Source organism: Phocoena sinus, chromosome 20 (genome assembly GCF_008692025.1).
Source record: "Phocoena sinus isolate mPhoSin1 chromosome 20, mPhoSin1.pri, whole genome shotgun sequence".
Taxonomy (NCBI): domain Eukaryota; kingdom Metazoa; phylum Chordata; class Mammalia; order Artiodactyla; family Phocoenidae; genus Phocoena; species Phocoena sinus.
This window is the reverse complement of record NC_045782.1, coordinates 11628575-11644921: the sequence shown is the minus strand read 5'-3', so window position 1 is coordinate 11644921 and position 16347 is coordinate 11628575. Positions and strand designations below refer to the sequence as shown.

Here is a 16347-nt window from a genome sequence, read left to right as displayed (position 1 = left end):
TTTGAGGAACTGAAGTTTTAATTTTATTCAATCTTAATTAATTTAAATAGTCACCAATGGCTAGTGGCTGCCATATGGGACAGCAGAGGTCTGGAGACATGAGGGAGTAGGATGGATGGACAAGGGCCCAGAGGGAGAGGCATAAAACCTGGGGCCAGCAGTGGCTGAGGCTGGTGTGAGGCTCCCTTGGGGGCTGCAGAGCTGGAGCCGGAGCCCAGAATTGTGCAGCTCTCTCCCAGAGTCTACCCTGAGCTTCCGGCAAGCTGGTGTCTGCCTGGCCGAGAGGGTGGGAGCGCTCCTGGGGAGACCCCTCCACCCTGGCTGAGACCCCCACCAGGCTCCCCGCCTGCTGTGTCCAGTAGGAGGCGGGGACAGAGGTCAGGATGTCTTCACGTTCTCCTGCAGAACCAGGGTGGAGCTGGTGGCCGCGGGGTCGTGCGCCCCCTGTGTAAACATTGGGGGGATGAAAGTCATCCCGGGGGAAGCAGCTGGCTCCCCGGCACAGACACGCAGGCCTGGGGCCTCTGCAGGGCTGGCTCCGGGAGCTCTCTTACCGGCCCTGGCCCCGTGTCCTCCGCGTACTTGAACTTCTTCTGCTTGTAGTACTGCCTCCTGGGCAGGATGTGGAGCAGCAGCAGATCGCAGAGAACCGTGGCCTGAGGGGCGTCGTACGGGAACCTGGGGGTGGGGACAGGACCCTCCACTCCCCACCTCTGTCCTGCCCCAGCTCTGGGCCCCAGTTTCCTCAGACATACTGTGTGTGGGTCTAGGGAGGTGGGGTGGGCTCAGTAATAGGGAACAATTTCGGTCAGGTCTGGGATGGGAAACTTGTTGCTGAGGTGTGGAAGGGGAGGGCCTGACCCCGGCGCAGTGAGCCCATGACCTCAGCACTTACCACCCCAAAGATGCCAATCCCAGAGCCAATGGTGGTCATGGTGGGGATGATGTCAAACTTGCCAGCCTGGTGGCAGGGCCCAGGGGAAAGAAGGGTTAACAGCCAGGAGGGTCTGGTGGAAAAGGCCTTCCTCAGGAGCGCTGGGACCGGGCCGGGAGCAAGGGGCCTTCCCCACCCTCCACTGGTAGCTGGTCCCACAGCCTGCTGCCCACGGCTCTGTATCTGCATGGAGACTCAGCTGGTGGTTGGGAGCCCTGGGTTTTGACCTTGCCTCTGCCCTCACTGGACACAGGGAGACAGTGAGGGAGGTGTGGTCACAGGCTGGAAAGCCCTGCCCTCAACAGCATCTGGGTCCCTCTGTTATCAGATATAGAAGTGCTGAATGAGGCCCATCCAACTTCCTGTCGCCTCTAACCACAGACACCCAACAAGCACCGGAAGGAACCGAGAGTGTGTCTCTGGCTACCCCTCATACTGGACACTCACCTTGCCGTCCACGAGGATGTCAAAGCGAATCCCAAACACCTTGTAGAGGTGCCGGTAGTTGGTCCCATTCTCCACGAAGTGCCTGGCAAACCTTGGGGAAGGGGAGAGGTTGCAGGAGAGGGTGGGCGATGGAGAATTGTCTTGGGTCCAGAGTTTCCAGAGCATCAGGGATACAGGAGCCCTTAGAGGTCCGTGAGGACAGCCCCGTGCCCCCCAACATTATATAGAGGGGGAATTGCAGGCCTCATTCCAGGAATGCTGTACTCGACCGCTGCCCTAACTCCTGATGTGGGCAATTCCCCAGCCAGTCCCGGCCAGGTGGGCCTCAAGGGAGCCGAGAGCCAGCGGCAGGGCTCAGGCCTCCGGGCTCGTGCTCCCTGCTTGGCCAATTCCGGGAGAATGGGAGTTTCCTAGGATCCGCTGCTCCCCTCCCAGGGACACTTGCTTGGCCTTAAGGGGTTCTGGGAGTAGAAAAGCCCGCAGGACGCCAAGGAAGGATGCACTGGTGGGGGCCCAGCAGGCACCTGAAGTTGAAGCCTTGAGACAGTTTTTTCTCTTCATACAGCCCGTGGAACTCATAGACGGGTTTGCAGTGTCGCACATGCCAGTCCAGGTCACAGTGCCAGTCGATGGTGATGCCTACCACCCCACCCTACCAGGGACACAGGCCCTCAAGATCCGGGGTTTAGGATCAAGAACTCCTGCCCTACAGCTGGTGCAGCTGTTTTCTGTTTGTTTGAGAAGAGACACTGAGAAGCTGCTTCAGGGTTGAGGTCCCGTCACCCTCCCTGGTCCCGCCTCCCACCCATCACATTCCAGCTTTCTGACAGTTTCTAGAATACACCAGGTTCTTCCTACCTCAGGGCCTTTGCACAAGCAGTCACTCTCCCCCACCCCCGCCCACCACCATTCCCCACAAGGCTGGTTCTTTCTCATCCTTTGGTCACTTCTCCTGGGAAGCCTTCCCTGACCACCACCCCCAGTCTAAAATATGCCCTTGTGATTCCCTCTGTGTTTTCTTCTAGAACATGTGTCACTTTGTAACCACACATTTATTTTGTGTGATTATTAACGCATCTCTTCCAAGACTGTAAACTCCACAAGGGTGGAGCTGTCTGTCTCATTTGCACTGACTCCTGAGTCACAGCACTGGAGGCAAGTAAATAGCTGTTGAAGTAAAGAGGGAGTCTGTAAAGACATGGGCTGGGAAGAGAAAACCTGAGAAAGTGAAGCCCCTCTGGGCGAGGCAAGGATCAGAGACAGGTGGGCTGAGCAAGAGGAGAGCTGCGTGTGGAGCTGGGCAGCTAGGCGGGAGGCTAGATGCCTACAGACAATGGTGATGGGTGAGAAGTTCCTACTGGGGGTGGCAGGGAGATTTTTAGGAACAGGGGAAACTAACATTCAGCTTTCTGGTCCTGTGTGTTGCTAGTGTAAACCCCCTCCAGGGGTTGGCAAACTGAGGCCTCAGGGCCGAATCTGTTTACACATTGCCTGTGGCTGCCTTTGCCCTATAGCAGCTGACCTGGGTGGCTAGAACAGAGACCATGTGACCTGTGGCCCATATTTATTCTCTGGCTCCTTAAAGAAAAAGTTTGCTGACCCGTGTTCTCCATAAAGGCACTGTGGGTGAGTTGTTTTGGTGGGTGATGTCACAGAGAGGGGCTGATTTCCATCCCTGGATCCCACAGGAGCGGATGATAAGGATCACGAGGGAGCATGTACCTATAGGATGCCTTGGGCCAGGACACCCTGAAGTGCTGTCCCGTGCCCTCAAGGCAATCCTGAGAGACTTGCACTATTACTGCTCCCACTTTACAGGTGCAAAAGCGCAGACTCACTGAAGGTAAGAGACTTGTCTGAGCCAGGATCTGAGCCCAGTCAGACAGGTCTGTGCTCCTTATAAGGTACCGTTTCTCTGGGAATCCCATGTGACTGTGTGCATCTCAGCCTCCAGAATTCCCAGGAAACCTGGGCAGGCACAGGATTTCTCAGGGCCATGGGCCATGGGATTTAAGCTGCTTGTATCTAATATTTAAAAAACACTGGGCCCTCGGAAGACACCCAAGTGACATCTGCCTATGGCCATTCATTCTGGGCACCTCCTCTGTGCCAGGTCCATGTCAGGCCCTGCTGAGGACACAGGCCTGAACCACAGGGGCCCCCAGTATTAGGGGATAGATCTATATATATGCTCAGCCCACGCTAGGGACTGGGTGTGGTGCGGGGCTTAACTGGGCCTGAAAAGTCTTTTTTGGCCTGATGATCTGGGGGCCCAGCCCTCCCCACTCGGCTGGCACCATACCTTCTCGGCCAAGGTGCTAAAATTCTGGCCTGACTCTTGTACCATATAGCCGAGCTTGAAAACTGGGCACAGTGGGTGCAAGGTCTTGTGATAGAGGCAGGTCTTCATGTAAGCGGCATCCACCTCCTCCACCAGGTTGCGCCTACAGGGGCAGACGGCATTGGTGGTGGCAGCATGCCAGCTGGGAGGGCACCCACCATGCCCGGGAGCTCTGGGGACCCCTCCCGGGCCCTAGAGATGCCCCTTCCCTAGCCCTTGGAGACTGAAGGCAGCCCACCCCAGGGGCCCAGCCCAAGCTTCTGCCTCCAGAAGGAACTCAGCATGAGTGCAGGGTGACAGAGGTGACAGGTTAAGACCGGCTGGAGCAGCCTCCGAGAGCCGCCTGCATTTCTGCCCGCTTTTCCCACAAACCTGGTGACCTTGAAGCGTGGAAAGCTGATGCTGTTCTTGATGAAGAGAGTGAAGTTCTCGGCCTCTCGGAGAAGGGCAGGGCTGGAGGAGACGGCACTCACTCACTGCCCCCTCCCCAGGAGTCCTTCGTGTGCCTACCAGAGCTGGGCTTGGCGTGTGGGGCTGTGAGAGCCTATGGGATCTTCCTGAGTCATTGGAGGGGTGGGCATGCTGTAATGTGGACTCTCAGGCCCCTTGAGCAGAGGCTGGGGCATCTTTGGCCTGAGCTGCACAGATGGGGTGAGGGTGGGGTTGGAAGAAGGGGGGACAGAGCACAGATCCAGATGCTCCTCTAGTCTGGGCTGGGGACCCTGCTCCCAGCTCCCTGGAAGGACAGGGCATTACCATGGGATGTTGTCATCCACCTCCACGGGGCACCAGCCAAAGATCTCACACGTATGCACGATGTCGTCGAAGGCCACACACTTGCCTGTGCGGATGCCTGGAGCAAGGGTGGAACCCCTGGGTGCCCACCCCAAGCTGGGGGTGCAGAGGAGAACCCCCAGGCCCCACTCCTAGGAGCCCCCATTGATGGGGCGCCCAAGAGCAGAAGCCTGGCTGGTTCTGGGACAGGGGAGGCCAAGGTCAAGGTGGCGGGAGGAGAGAGAGCAGGAAGGACATCCTGGTGGAGGAAGCCTGGAGCTGACAGGCTGTGGAGGGGGACAGGAGGAGGCCGACCTTACCTTGGGCCTTCCTTTCTGCCTTTCCCGGGGTGCAGCCACTATTATTCGTGCACGTGCCCCCTTCCGGGTTCTGGGGAAGGGGAGAGCTGCTGGCCCCAGGTCCCCTGGGTAGGGTCCTAAGAAGATCCCCCCGCCCCCCGCATGGCCCTAGGGTGTGGGGCAGAGTCTCAGACCCCTTTGGAGTGACCCTTAATCACAGCCTCCTTCCCCCAGTCCCCTCCCAGGACCCTCTGGGCTCATGCCCAGCTGCCCTAGTGCTGATGTCACAGCAGGGGTAGGGGAGGTTGGGGCTTGGGGGTTGGGCAGGCACTGAGGCATCCTGCTTGGCACACAGCTGGGAGGGAAGCCTCAGCAACCGCCAGTGGTGGGCCATTCCTGTGTGTGAACTTATGCCTGAGATTCCACCACTGTGGTGCCGCAGGAAGCCTACCTGGCTTCCCCTCCAATGCCCAAGGGGGCCTCCTCTTCTATGTTATTTTCCCCTGTGGGTCCAAGAAGGGGGGATGGGCAACAGTCCTCACCTCTGCACAGTGGCCTTGGGCCTGCCAGGGGGTGACGATAAAATTGGTCATGACCACAAAGGAGCTGTCCCCCTGGAAGTGAGAGGCAGGGGGAGGGGAGGGCAGGGCTCTGAGCTGGGAGAAGAGCCCCAAGAACCCAAGCACTGCCCTAGCAAGCCCCCAGAACCCACAGGACACCCAGCAGCCTCCATAACCCACGACATCAGACTGGGGTGATGTTATGAGGCTGCTTCCGCCCCTCACTCACAGGGAATCTGAGGCCCAGAGACAGAGAGGAGCTAGGCTGGTCCCACAGGGAGGTGGGACGGAGCCTAATAACCCAGCTCTGAGCCAGCAAGCCCTGTGGGTGGAAGGTGCACCCCCGAGTCTGCTCACCTGGGCTGGGAAGACGTAGTCAGCCACATCCCAGACCTGGGGGCCCAGGCTTGGGAGCTTCGTCACAGCCAAACCCTTGAGTTTCACAGACACGCTGCTGATCAGGCCACTCGAGGTCTGGTAGCCCTTCTCATAGATAAACACCCACCTGCAGGGGGATTGGGGGGCAGAGGGGCCAGAGTGGGCCGGAGTCATTCAAGGATGGCATGAGGCTGTGGGCCACCGCCCCTTCCGGCACCAGCTGGACGTGTCAAGTCCTTTCCCTTCCCCTCCCCAGACGCGTCTCTGAGCCACTCTCCGTTCCTCAAGCTACATCTTGGACTGGAGGCTGGAAATCCTCACCTGCTCCCCCTGCTGGCCTGTGCCTGGGGTTCTACCATTCTTTTCACTATGAAAATACTCTTACTGGTTGGCCAGGGAGCAGAGCCCCTGAAGGTCTCTTTCAGAGCCTTTTCCAAGAGTAGCATTTGTTGGAGGCCAAGCTGCTTGGACTCCAGGCTTCATCCCTATCTCCTTCCTTCCTGAGCTCTTCCCACTGAGAAACAGCAGAGTATGACGATGGCCGAGAGCCTGGCTTTTGGTGCCCGAGAGTCTGGGCTTGAATCTCACAGGCTGTATGAGCTGGGGTAAACTAGTCTCTGTTTAGGGCAAATCCCTCTCTGTTTCAGCTTCCTTGTAAAACGTAAACAATAATGGTACCAATACTACTTATGTTGTGAGTTAATGCCTGTGAAAGCACTTGGAATGGAAACGGGCATGGGCTAAACACTGTATAGACATTAGCTACTATTATCTCAGCCACGCTGGGAGCTCTTGGGGAGGGGGACTGACTGGAAGGGAAACCAGAGGGGCAAGTGGCCCTTTGAAGGGCTCACAGCATCTGGCCCCAGATGAGGCCCTTGTGGGTGTGGGTCAGGCTGGAGGTCTCCCAGCTTTCTCAGGAAATTCTGGCCTTCCCCTCCCAGCATCAAGAACCCCTGCTCCTCTGGGTTCTCCACTTCCAATCTGGGAGGTTTAGTGGGGTCAACCTCCCTCCTAGCCCCACAGTGGGGGGCACATGACCAGGGTTTGCCAATCAATGTTCCATTGCCCTAGCAACAGCAATGGGTCTAAGGATGGGCACACAACCCTGAGGAGTTTCAGCAATGCAGCCAGAATTTTCCTGGGAATTACTGGGAAAGAAACATCCTCTCCGTTGGGTGGCTAAGCAAGGTATGGTTAGTCATCTGTGTTACCTCATGGAGACAGCAAGCCTGAGAATGAAGCCAGCTTAGAGAAAAGCCAGGCCAGTAGATGGAGAGGGGCAGACTCCTGACAATGTTGCGTGAGCACCTGGATCCTGCCACACCTGAAGCATGTTGAAAAGTCACTTCTGGACTTTTCAGTTATACAAGTTAATAAATTCTTTTCCTTTATTTAAGCCAATTTGGGTTTGGTTTCCGTAGCCTACAAGTGAGAGTTGTGGATAATACTTCTCTCCAGGGTGTGGTCCCCTTCCTTCAGGAAAGAATCTTGGCGATTCATTGTAACTCTGTGTGTGTGTGTGTGTGTGTGTGTGTGTGTGTGTGTGTGTGTGTGTCCATGGTATCCATCAGAGTGTGTAGCTGTGTATCTCCAGGGCAAATCTGTGAGCACACTTGTGGCTGTGGCTGACTGTGGGGAGGTGTGTTTCTGCCCCTGTCACCCCTCACCCTACCTTTAGCCCACCCGTCCAAAGCAGAGCTCAGAGCCCTTCTTCTGTCCCCCAGAGCTCAGGACCCATGACAGAGTTCTCCAGGCCTCCTATTCCCAGTCACCACTAGCTCTCTGGGGGCTGTCTCCCTGCTCCAGGCTCCAGGAAGGCAGCCCACCAATGTCGTCCTCTCCCCTCCTATAGTCTACTCCTCTCCTTCTCCAAGCCCCCTCGACCCCCAAAGCCTGGGGCTGGAGCCCAGACAACCCCTCCAAGCTTAAGCGTGGTCACTGCTGCCCCCTGCAGGTCTCAGAGGGCAGCAGGTGAGGCATGACAAAGCCTGAGCCTGTCTGCTTGCCTCCAGCCCCGTCAGGGGGGTGGGGCATCACCTATTCCCCCAGTCTCCTTAGGTTCCTTCCTCCAGGAAGGCCTCTGGCTCCATGTCCAAGTGTGAAGCTGCTACTGAGGGGGATGTTGGGGAGCTGCTCTGCATTCTGAACACGCTGCAGGAGACAGAGGTCACCGGCCTGCCTCCTGGCCCCCCCACCCCCATCCCTGACATCCTAGTAGCAGCATTCCTCTCTTTGCTCAAAACCAACCCCTCACCGTATAGATAGAAAAACTGAGGGCTGAGGGAGTGTCCCTCCCGAGTCAGAGGCAGACCCAGGCTCGAGGCTCCCCAGCCCAGGACCCTGGCCCCTCCACTGAGCAGTCTGGCATCAATGTGTCTGCCAGGAGCCACACGGAGGCTGTGCCCTGGGGCTGATGTAGCCATTCCAGGCTGTGTCCGTTCCCAGGGGCTGTCAGTCCTGTGGCCCAAATCTGACATCAATGACCTCGGTTCTGATAATACCAGAGTGACCATGGCGCCAGGCCTGCCCCTCCAAAGCCATGCTCTCCTTGATCCGGTCTTGTGGTCAACACCCCAGGAAGGCCACCAAGGGGGTCTGATGCCCAAGACAGTGGCATCTTCAGAAGCCCCTCCCCTTCCAGAAATTCTCTTTTCCATTCTCTCCTCCTCGTCCTCAGTAGTCTCTCTTCTTCAACAGCCCCTTGTGGAAGAGGCCACATGGTGGAGTGGCTGAGAGTGTGGCCTCTGGAGTCACAGAGGCCAAGGTTCACACACCAGCACCGCCACTCACCAGCTGTGTGGCTTCAGGCTAAAGACTAAACCTCTCTGAGCACTAGCTGTCTCAGTAAAAGGAGGTGAAGGCACCTACCTCAAAGATGCTGATCGTTCCACAGATATTTACAAGCAAGGCTCTTCCCCTCACTGAGCCGTGGGCTGGGCTCCAGGAAGAAAAAGAGTCTAGGTGATGGTGTGGAGGACGTCCCCATGAGTTCTTTTTAAGGAAATTAACACAGTGCTTGGCATACAGCAAGCACATGATAAAATAATCCTATTTATTTACGGTCTCTGGTCCTCCTTCACCAATCCCTCCTTAAATGTCGATCTGTCCCCATCCTCTGGCTTCCATTCTCAGCCCAGGCAGAACCTTGCGTGTGCTGTCGCGGGCACACTTTGTCCCTGATTTTTTATCTCCACTTCTGCGCTCTCCTCTGAGATTCAGTTCCACACATTCAGTCATTCAACAGATATTTATTTATCGGACCCCTATTATGTGCCAAGGAAAAACAAACCAAAATTCTGCACTCAAAGAACTTATATAGGGGCTTCCCTAGTGGTCCAGTGGTTAAGGCTCCATGCTCCCAATGCAGGGGGCCCAGGTTTGATCCCTGGTCAGGGAACTAGATCCCACATGCCAGCGAAGATCCTGCATGCCGCAACTAAGACGCGGTGCAGCCAAATAAATAAACATTTAAAAAAAAAAGAACTTACGCAAATGTTGAATCTCCAACTGTTTGGTGATACAGATTCCTCCCCCCTGCCCTGCCTACCCTCCTAGACATCTCATAGGTACCTCCAACTTAACTTGACCCTTTGGAAAACAGTCTGGAAGCTCCTCAGAAAGTTAAACATGGAATTACCATTTGACCCAGCAACTCCACTCCTAGAACCGAATACCCAAGAGAACGGAAAACATGTCCACACAGAAACTTATACACAAATGTTCACAACATTATTCATAAGCAAAAAGTGGAAACAACCCAAATGCCCAGCTAAGTGTGGAATTTCCATACAGTGGAATATTATTCAGCCATTAAAAGGACTGAAAACTGAAACATGTTACAACCAACGTGGACGAACCTTGCAAACATGGTGCTAAGTGACAGAAGTCAGACACAAAAAGGCCACATATTGTACGATTTGATTTTTATGAAACGTCCAAAATAGGCAGAGCAAGGGGTAGGGAGGCGCAACGGGGAGTGGCTGCTAAGGGGTGCGAGGCTCCTTTTGGAATAGTGCAAACGTTCTGGAATTAGATAGTGGTGATGGTGGCACAACTTTGTGATTACACTAAAATCCACCAACTTGTGTACTTTAAAAGGGTGAATGTTATGACTTGTGAAATCTATCTCAAAACAAAAATTCAACCGGACCAAACTGAATGCCTCGTCTTCCCACAGAACTCGCTTCTCTGGTGCCCTCATCCTGAAGGACGGCGCCATACTTGCCCCAACCCCCAGGCTCACAGCCTGGACATGGCACCCTCCCTCTCATGCCCCCATTCTTTGCATCCCTCCATCCTTCCCATCTCCCCTTGGCTTTCATCAAAGAACCCAGAGGGCTTCTTGTGGGGAGGCTGAGACACAAGAGGAGCTGGGGCAGATGCCGGGGCAGCTCTGGCCTGTGGCAGGGAGGACAGGTCGTGTGGCTGGTGATACAGGGTATAGCCTTGGGCCACGTGCTATTGGGCAGAGCATCCTTGGAGAGAGGCAAGACCAGGCTCCGGGCCCAGGAGGGACTGAGTTCAGAGCTGGGGCCCACACCGGGGCTCAGAGGTTCATCAACATGCAGTCTGCAGACAAGTCAGGCTGATGATTTATGTCTTTAAGTGTTTTGACTGAATCACCAACCTCGAAAAACCAAGAGATGTTCCTTTCACCCATAATTTCCAATTTCCCACTGCTCTTGAGAAGTCAGGAACTCTGGCCATGCTGGGCACATGTCCTGATGCAGCAACGGTGGGTAGAAGCTGAGCTGTGGCCACCCCCAGTGCGGGGCCCACTGGGATGATGACCTGTCTTCCATGCTCGCTGCTTCTGCCTTGGCCTCACCCTCACCTCTTATCACTGCTGCCTCTTCACAGCTGTCCTGCCTCTGGCCTCCACCCCCTACCCCAGCACCTGCCGGCCCTGGGCCTTCCCCTGTTAGACACCCTTCCATGGCTCCCCACCACCTGCAGGAGAAAGCCCACATCCCTCAACTCAGCATTGAGAGGCCTGAGCCAGTGGCCCTGCTCACTCCTCCACTTCCTCTCCCAGTCTCTATTCATGCTCCCTCAGCCTAGCCCTAGTGACTCTTTGGGTGTTCCTTCCCTGCCCCAGGACCTTCGATCACACTCTGCTTTCCAGCAGAAGTGCCTGGAGCGAGGTGGGTACCCAACCAGGCTCCACCAGTCAGGACATTCCCTTTCCTTGGCCACAACAACTGGTTCTGGGCTGGGCACATGACCCAACCGCAGCTGATAAGAGCTGGACCTGGGACTTTTGCTGGAACTCTGGAGGAGAAGACGCTTTTGTGCCCCAGGGCTGCTGGTGGCCATTTTTCCACTCTGAGGGCAGAGAGCCTGCCTGAGAATGAGGCCTCCACAGAGGAAAGCGGAGCTGAGAAGATCCTGGCTAGCTTCCTTGGAGAACCCAATGGGACCAACCTGAATTCCTCATCTTCCCATAGAATGTGCTCCTGCATCCTCATCAGGGAGGATCCAGCCAGGCCTGAAGCCCACACTGATTTTTCAGTTACACAAACCAGTTAATACCCTCATCCTCCCTTGTTAATCCATTTTGATTGGGTTTCAGTCCCTAGGAACCAAGAAGTTCCAGCTAATTCATCCTCAGCTTCTCTCTCTCCCCCTGCCCACCCTGTACCCCACCTCTGTCCCAGGGAACCTGACACAGGCCTAGGCACAGAGAAGATGCTATGGAAGTGTCCCTGGATGTGTCTCTCCCAGCAATAATTTGTATCTCTCCTTATCTCTGATTGGTGCACTCCAAGATCAGAGGCATGTGATTTCATGAGCTCTGTGTAGGGGCGCACAGGAGGCCTGAGGGAAAGCCAAGAGCAGGTCTGCCTGGACTAGAGTCTCCAGGCCTTTGCTCAAGGCTGGTTCCACCACTGTGCCACCTCCTCCAGGAAGTCTTCCCAGGCTCCCCTCCCCAAGCGGCATTCATAAATCCCCTTGAGACCCTCCTGTGTGTGCAGCCAGAGCCCCCCAGACAGGGACATATCCCAACACACCTCTTGTATGGGCCTGCGAGGTCATGGATGACAGCCCACTGCCTGCACGCCTCCAGTTACAGAGAGCTCATCACCTCCCAGGAGACAGCTCTAACGGCAAATTAAACCATCCCAATTTGAGATAAAAAGAGTGACATCTTAGCTCAGGCCGCCAGGGCCTCAGGTCCACTCCCTCCACTTGCCCTCAACTTCCCGGAGGATTGTGACTGACAGAGAAAACAGCCTCAGTTTCCCTCCTCGGAGCCTGTTCGAGTTCTCAGCATCTCAGCCTCTCTGCCTCTGTCTCAATAATTCCCTCTCCATATCTGAGCCTCAGGGCCTCTCTCTTCATCTGAGTGTTGTGCTCCAATGTCTGTCCCTCTGTCCAGTTCTGTCTCTGTGTCTGCCCACCCCCCATCTGGACTATCTCTCTGTCTCTGGGGTTGAGGTGTCTGGCTCTTCTATGCTCCCCTCTGTGCCCCTGCAATGCCCACAGGACCAGAGAGTCTGACAGACAGGGCCCTTGGGAAGGGGGGGCAATTAAAGGAAGGCCATCCCTCCTCAGAAAAGGGCAAATTATTGAGCCTGCAGACAATGTCTTTGGAGGGGGTCCCCTAACCCCTGTTCCGTGGAACAGCTGGGAAACTGAGGTCTGAAATTGTAAGACCAAGTGCAGGCTGGGTTTGGTCAGCAGTTGCGGGTGCCTAGCTGAGCGGTCAGTGCAGCAGTGGGCAGTGGCCAGACGAGGGCACCAGAGACAGCAGGAGTGGCGGCACCAGAGACAGCAGGAGTGGCAGCCCCAGCTGGAGTCTGGGGGTTGGTGGGTGTTTCCAGGGACTCTGCCTGCCTTCCTCTGCTCTGTGACTGGGGCAGGTCAGTGCCCCTCTCTGAGCATGTTTCCTTTCCAGGATATCAAGACCAACTTTGGAGTCACACAGCTGGATTCAAATCCTGGTTCAGCCTTTTCCTAGCTGTGAGAACCAGGCTAAATCATTCAGTGTCTCTGAGTCTCACCGACACTGAGGAGGCCACATCCATTTGGAAACTGAGCGCACTGTCTTGGGAGAGAGGAAGGGAAGGAGGCAGGTAGTGAGGTCCCCGTCACTGGAGGCATGTGTTCAGGACTGGATGGTGGCTTGGGGCATCTGCTGCAGCTGGGGGTGGGGTGGGAGGACTGTGCCTTTCCCTCTGACAGTCTGTCACCAATACACAAAAGGAGGTCTGGCAGTGCTGACCCGAAAGCAGAGATGTGGAACCATGGGGGCCACGGTGAGTACAACGTTCTCCCAGCCTCTTGGTGGGAGCGATGCGCTGGGCCTGTGGGCAAGCTCTCGCCCCGCTGGAGGGTCAGGAGTGTGGCTAATGGTGGAAACACAACGGGGTCCCATTAGAAGGGTTCTCAGAGCCCTTGTGAGGAGGGGAAGAGAAGGCAGAGTTAAGGCTGGGGATCAGGAGGCCCCAGTTCTAACTGGGCCTGGACGCTGACTTGCTGTGTGACCTGGAAACCCCACTGCTCCCCTCTGGGTCTCTTTCCCTCACAAGCTCAATGACACCGCACATATCAAACTGGTTTGTGAACAGTAAGGAGGCAGAGTCCGAAAGGTATCGGAGGGCTGGGTCGTGGTCCTGGCTCCACCCAACCAGCTCTGGGGCCTCGGGGTGGGGGGTGGGGGGCAGAGGGAAGGTTGTTTTGGATGTCAGAGGCCCTGGGGGGACCAGGTGGTCACTGGCCTCCTGGCCAGCCCGCCCTAGTTTGGTCTCACAGCAAAAACGGGGACACGGAGACCAGAGGGGCAGGGCTTCTGGGTACCCCAGACCCCCCAGCGGGGGCTGAACCCCCTTCAGTGGCCTTGAGGCCTCCAGGAGCCCTCTGTGGAGTCACTGTAAGTGGACATAGTGTCCCTGACACAGGGGCGCCCAGCCCCAGGGGCACCCCCAGCAGCCACACCCGATAGGCTCGTGCCCAGACACACGAGGGCACGTGCACCCCACACAGAGCCCCGGGCACGACGTACACGCATCCACACACCACACACACGTGTGACCACATAAGCACCTGCCCGACAGCCAGACCGGCTTCAGGAAGATGGCCTGTGCGTGGCTCCCAGAGCAGCAGCCCACAGGGGAGTCCCACCTACTTCTGCCCCTGCACCCCTGGGGCGGTGGGACAGGCCCCACGATGCCCAGAAAGGAGCTGTCTTCCCCGGGACCAGAACGGACCTCCCACCTCTGCGTGACATGCCACCATTAAGGCACCAGGTGTTCTGAATTTGCAGGTTTCTCTGCTCAGGTTCTGGAATAGACCAGGATGCCTTTACTTTAGTCAGGGCAGGTGAGAGCAGGGCCCGTCCCACTCTGGCCTGTAGAGTGGGGTGCGGCCTCCATCTCTCAGGAGCTGCGTGGCTTGGCTGGGAGGTCAGAAGTGGAAGGGCTCTGGCTGGGGCTGGCTGGGGCCCTGGTCTCTGACGCCCCCCACCCCTTGAGGGAACCATTAGCAGTGGGTCAGTTCCTCAGAGCCCAGAGGCTTTGTCTCTTGTTCACCACATGACCGGAGGCAGGGCTGCCCCCCATCCCAGTGTCCCCATCTAGGCAGCGGGTTAGCAGGCTTCCCTTCCTTCTGAATGGCACCAGAAAGGTTTGTCAGGAAGCATGACAGGCCATGGAGAGAAAGAGGGGCTCTTTGGGGTCATGGGAAGCATCACAGAGCCTGGAGGACAGGCCTGGGTTGGGGGTTGGTGCAGGAGGGCAGCAGGGAGGGCGTCCAGACTCACCCAATGACGTAGACCAGAACCACGAGCTGGATCAGGCGGAAGATGACACCCACCTTCTTGTTGCGCACAAGCACCATTCGGGGAGTGTCATACTCAAAGAAGAAGGCGGCCAGCTCGTCCTGGAGCCGCCGCGCCATGGTGGCCCAGCTGGGGGCTGAGACCGAGCCCCCTGCACGGCCTTGGCTCCTGGGGTGAGCCAGGCGTCAACACCCAAGTCTACAGCGAAGTTTCTAGAGGTTTCCAGCCCCTTAGGAAGAGTAGGGTGGGAAAGGTGAGGCCAGAGGTCAGGAGTCAGAGGTCAGTTGTCAGCACTTGAGTTGGGAGGGAGAGTCCTTGGGTGGTCAGAGCCGCTCTTGGCCCCTGGCAGGCAATGGACTGTGGACCAGCTGTGCCTGTGGACAAATAAATTCCCAAAGATAGGCGGGGGCGGGGCCAGGGGGGCCACCCAGGCCCGGCCCCACTGCCCCTCCTGGCTCCGCCTGAGCCCTGCTGGGCCTCCGGAAACGGGAGCTGCTGGCAGGAAACCGTGGGCCACCCGTCACAAGGCAAAGATAAAGCTGTCTGCCCCCCACGAGCTTGGTAGAACAGAGCTGGGGGCTCAGGCCAGGGCCTGGGTGGAGTAGCCTCAGGCTGGAGCCCTCCCCAAACCAGGGACCCATCTTGTATCCAAACATCCTCCCCACCCTACCTTGGCCCCGAGGTGGAAAGCTCAGACCCTGGGAGTCTACAGCCAGGAGGGCAGAGAGGAAGGAGGGCTGCTTCCAGCCCAGCTGCCTGACACTTCCTGAACCTGTGGCAGGACCCCCACCCCGCCCTTATAGACCACCTTCCATCCACCCATCCCTTTGGGTCTGAGCCTGGCCCGTGCCCAATCAACCTCAGGGTCGGGCTGGCATCTCCATCCCCCCACCTCTCTTGTCCTGGCCGCACCTCCACTACCCTGAAACCAGCACAGGGCGCAGGAACCCAGGCAAGGCGAGGGCCGCGTCTGTCACACATCACTGTGGGGCTCCCAGAGCCCAGCAGGGGAAGCCTGACATCAGACCGCCTCAGTGAACACCCCTGGCTGTGCTGCTTGCTGTGGGGGCCTGGGTACCTTGCCTCACCTCCCTGAGCCTGCTTCCTCATCCGTGAAATGGGGCAATAACGGGACTTTCCTCATAGGTAGAGGCCAGGGGATGGGTCCTGACAACACTGAGGACAGAGAAATTGAGGCCACTCCTGCAGCCCCTGCCCTCAACCCCAACCCAGGCCCTGAAAGCAGGGGCCCTGGGGGCTGGGCTGGGGCAGGTCCTGTGTTAACTCTCCGAGCATCAGAGCTGGAGGCTAACTCCCAACCTCCCTCTCATTTTGCAGGTAAGGAAACTAGAGCTCAGAGAGGAGAAATGAATTGCCCAAGCTCACCCTGCACGGTACAGGAAGCCCCCGCTTGAAGCAGGAAGGTCTCCCTGGCCCTCCCTCCACCTAGGCTGGGTGTCCTCGGGGCTCCCCCACACCCTGCCCGCCCCGTCCAGGCTGCCCCACCCTGAAGGCTGATGGGAGTCTTCTTCCTGGCAGGCCTTTAGCTGGGAAATCACTCTGGGCAAGGAGCCAGGCCCCGGGGCTGGGAATCCCAGCCTCCTGTCTGAGTAGAGCTGCCTTCTAGACAGCAAGGGGTCCCCACAGAGGGCCCCTCCAGCACCCTAGCTCAATCCCCCCATCAAACAGATCAGCCTCACCCAACACAGAGTTCCCGCTAATCTCAGGCTCAAGGGTCTGTCCGGGGATGCTGCCTTCAAGAGGGGCTGGTGAGTACCACGCCCTGGCTTTTCTAAGGAAAATCCAGAGATGCTGGGAGGCAGAGCGGAGGT

General features: G+C 57.2%; 2 protein-coding genes across 7 annotated transcripts in view; both read right to left on the bottom strand.

The window, feature by feature from the left end:
- P2RX1 (purinergic receptor P2X 1) lies at nucleotides 1-15964 on the bottom strand. 5 transcript variants are annotated; one of them, XM_032615553.1, is made up of 13 exons: nucleotides 15428-15964; nucleotides 14498-14889; nucleotides 5713-5860; nucleotides 5338-5409; nucleotides 4817-4886; nucleotides 4479-4575; nucleotides 4095-4175; nucleotides 3684-3825; nucleotides 1906-2033; nucleotides 1382-1472; nucleotides 896-961; nucleotides 555-656; nucleotides 9-444 (listed from the first exon to the last, which is right to left on the bottom strand). In XM_032615553.1, the coding sequence occupies exons 2-13, from the start codon at nucleotides 14632-14634 to the stop codon at nucleotides 379-381; spliced, it is 1200 nt and encodes a 399-aa protein (XP_032471444.1). In that variant the 5' UTR covers nucleotides 14635-14889; nucleotides 15428-15964; the 3' UTR covers nucleotides 9-378. The 5 variants fall into 5 exon arrangements, 4 of the variants coding, with proteins under 4 accessions (XP_032471443.1, XP_032471444.1, XP_032471445.1 ...); XM_032615552.1 differs by lacking the exon at nucleotides 15428-15964 and having other exon boundaries at nucleotides 1-444; nucleotides 555-678; nucleotides 14498-14772; XM_032615554.1 differs by lacking the exons at nucleotides 896-961; nucleotides 15428-15964 and having other exon boundaries at nucleotides 244-444; nucleotides 14498-14772.
- ATP2A3 (ATPase sarcoplasmic/endoplasmic reticulum Ca2+ transporting 3) overlaps nucleotides 14758-16347 on the bottom strand; it is a 46196-nt gene continuing 44606 nt past the window's right edge. For both annotated transcript variants that reach the window (XM_032615547.1, XM_032615544.1), the window contains one exon: nucleotides 14758-14889. In XM_032615547.1, the coding sequence (XP_032471438.1) occupies nucleotides 14789-14889 (101 nt within the window). In that variant the 3' untranslated portion in view covers nucleotides 14758-14788. The remainder of the gene's footprint in view (nucleotides 14890-16347) is intronic.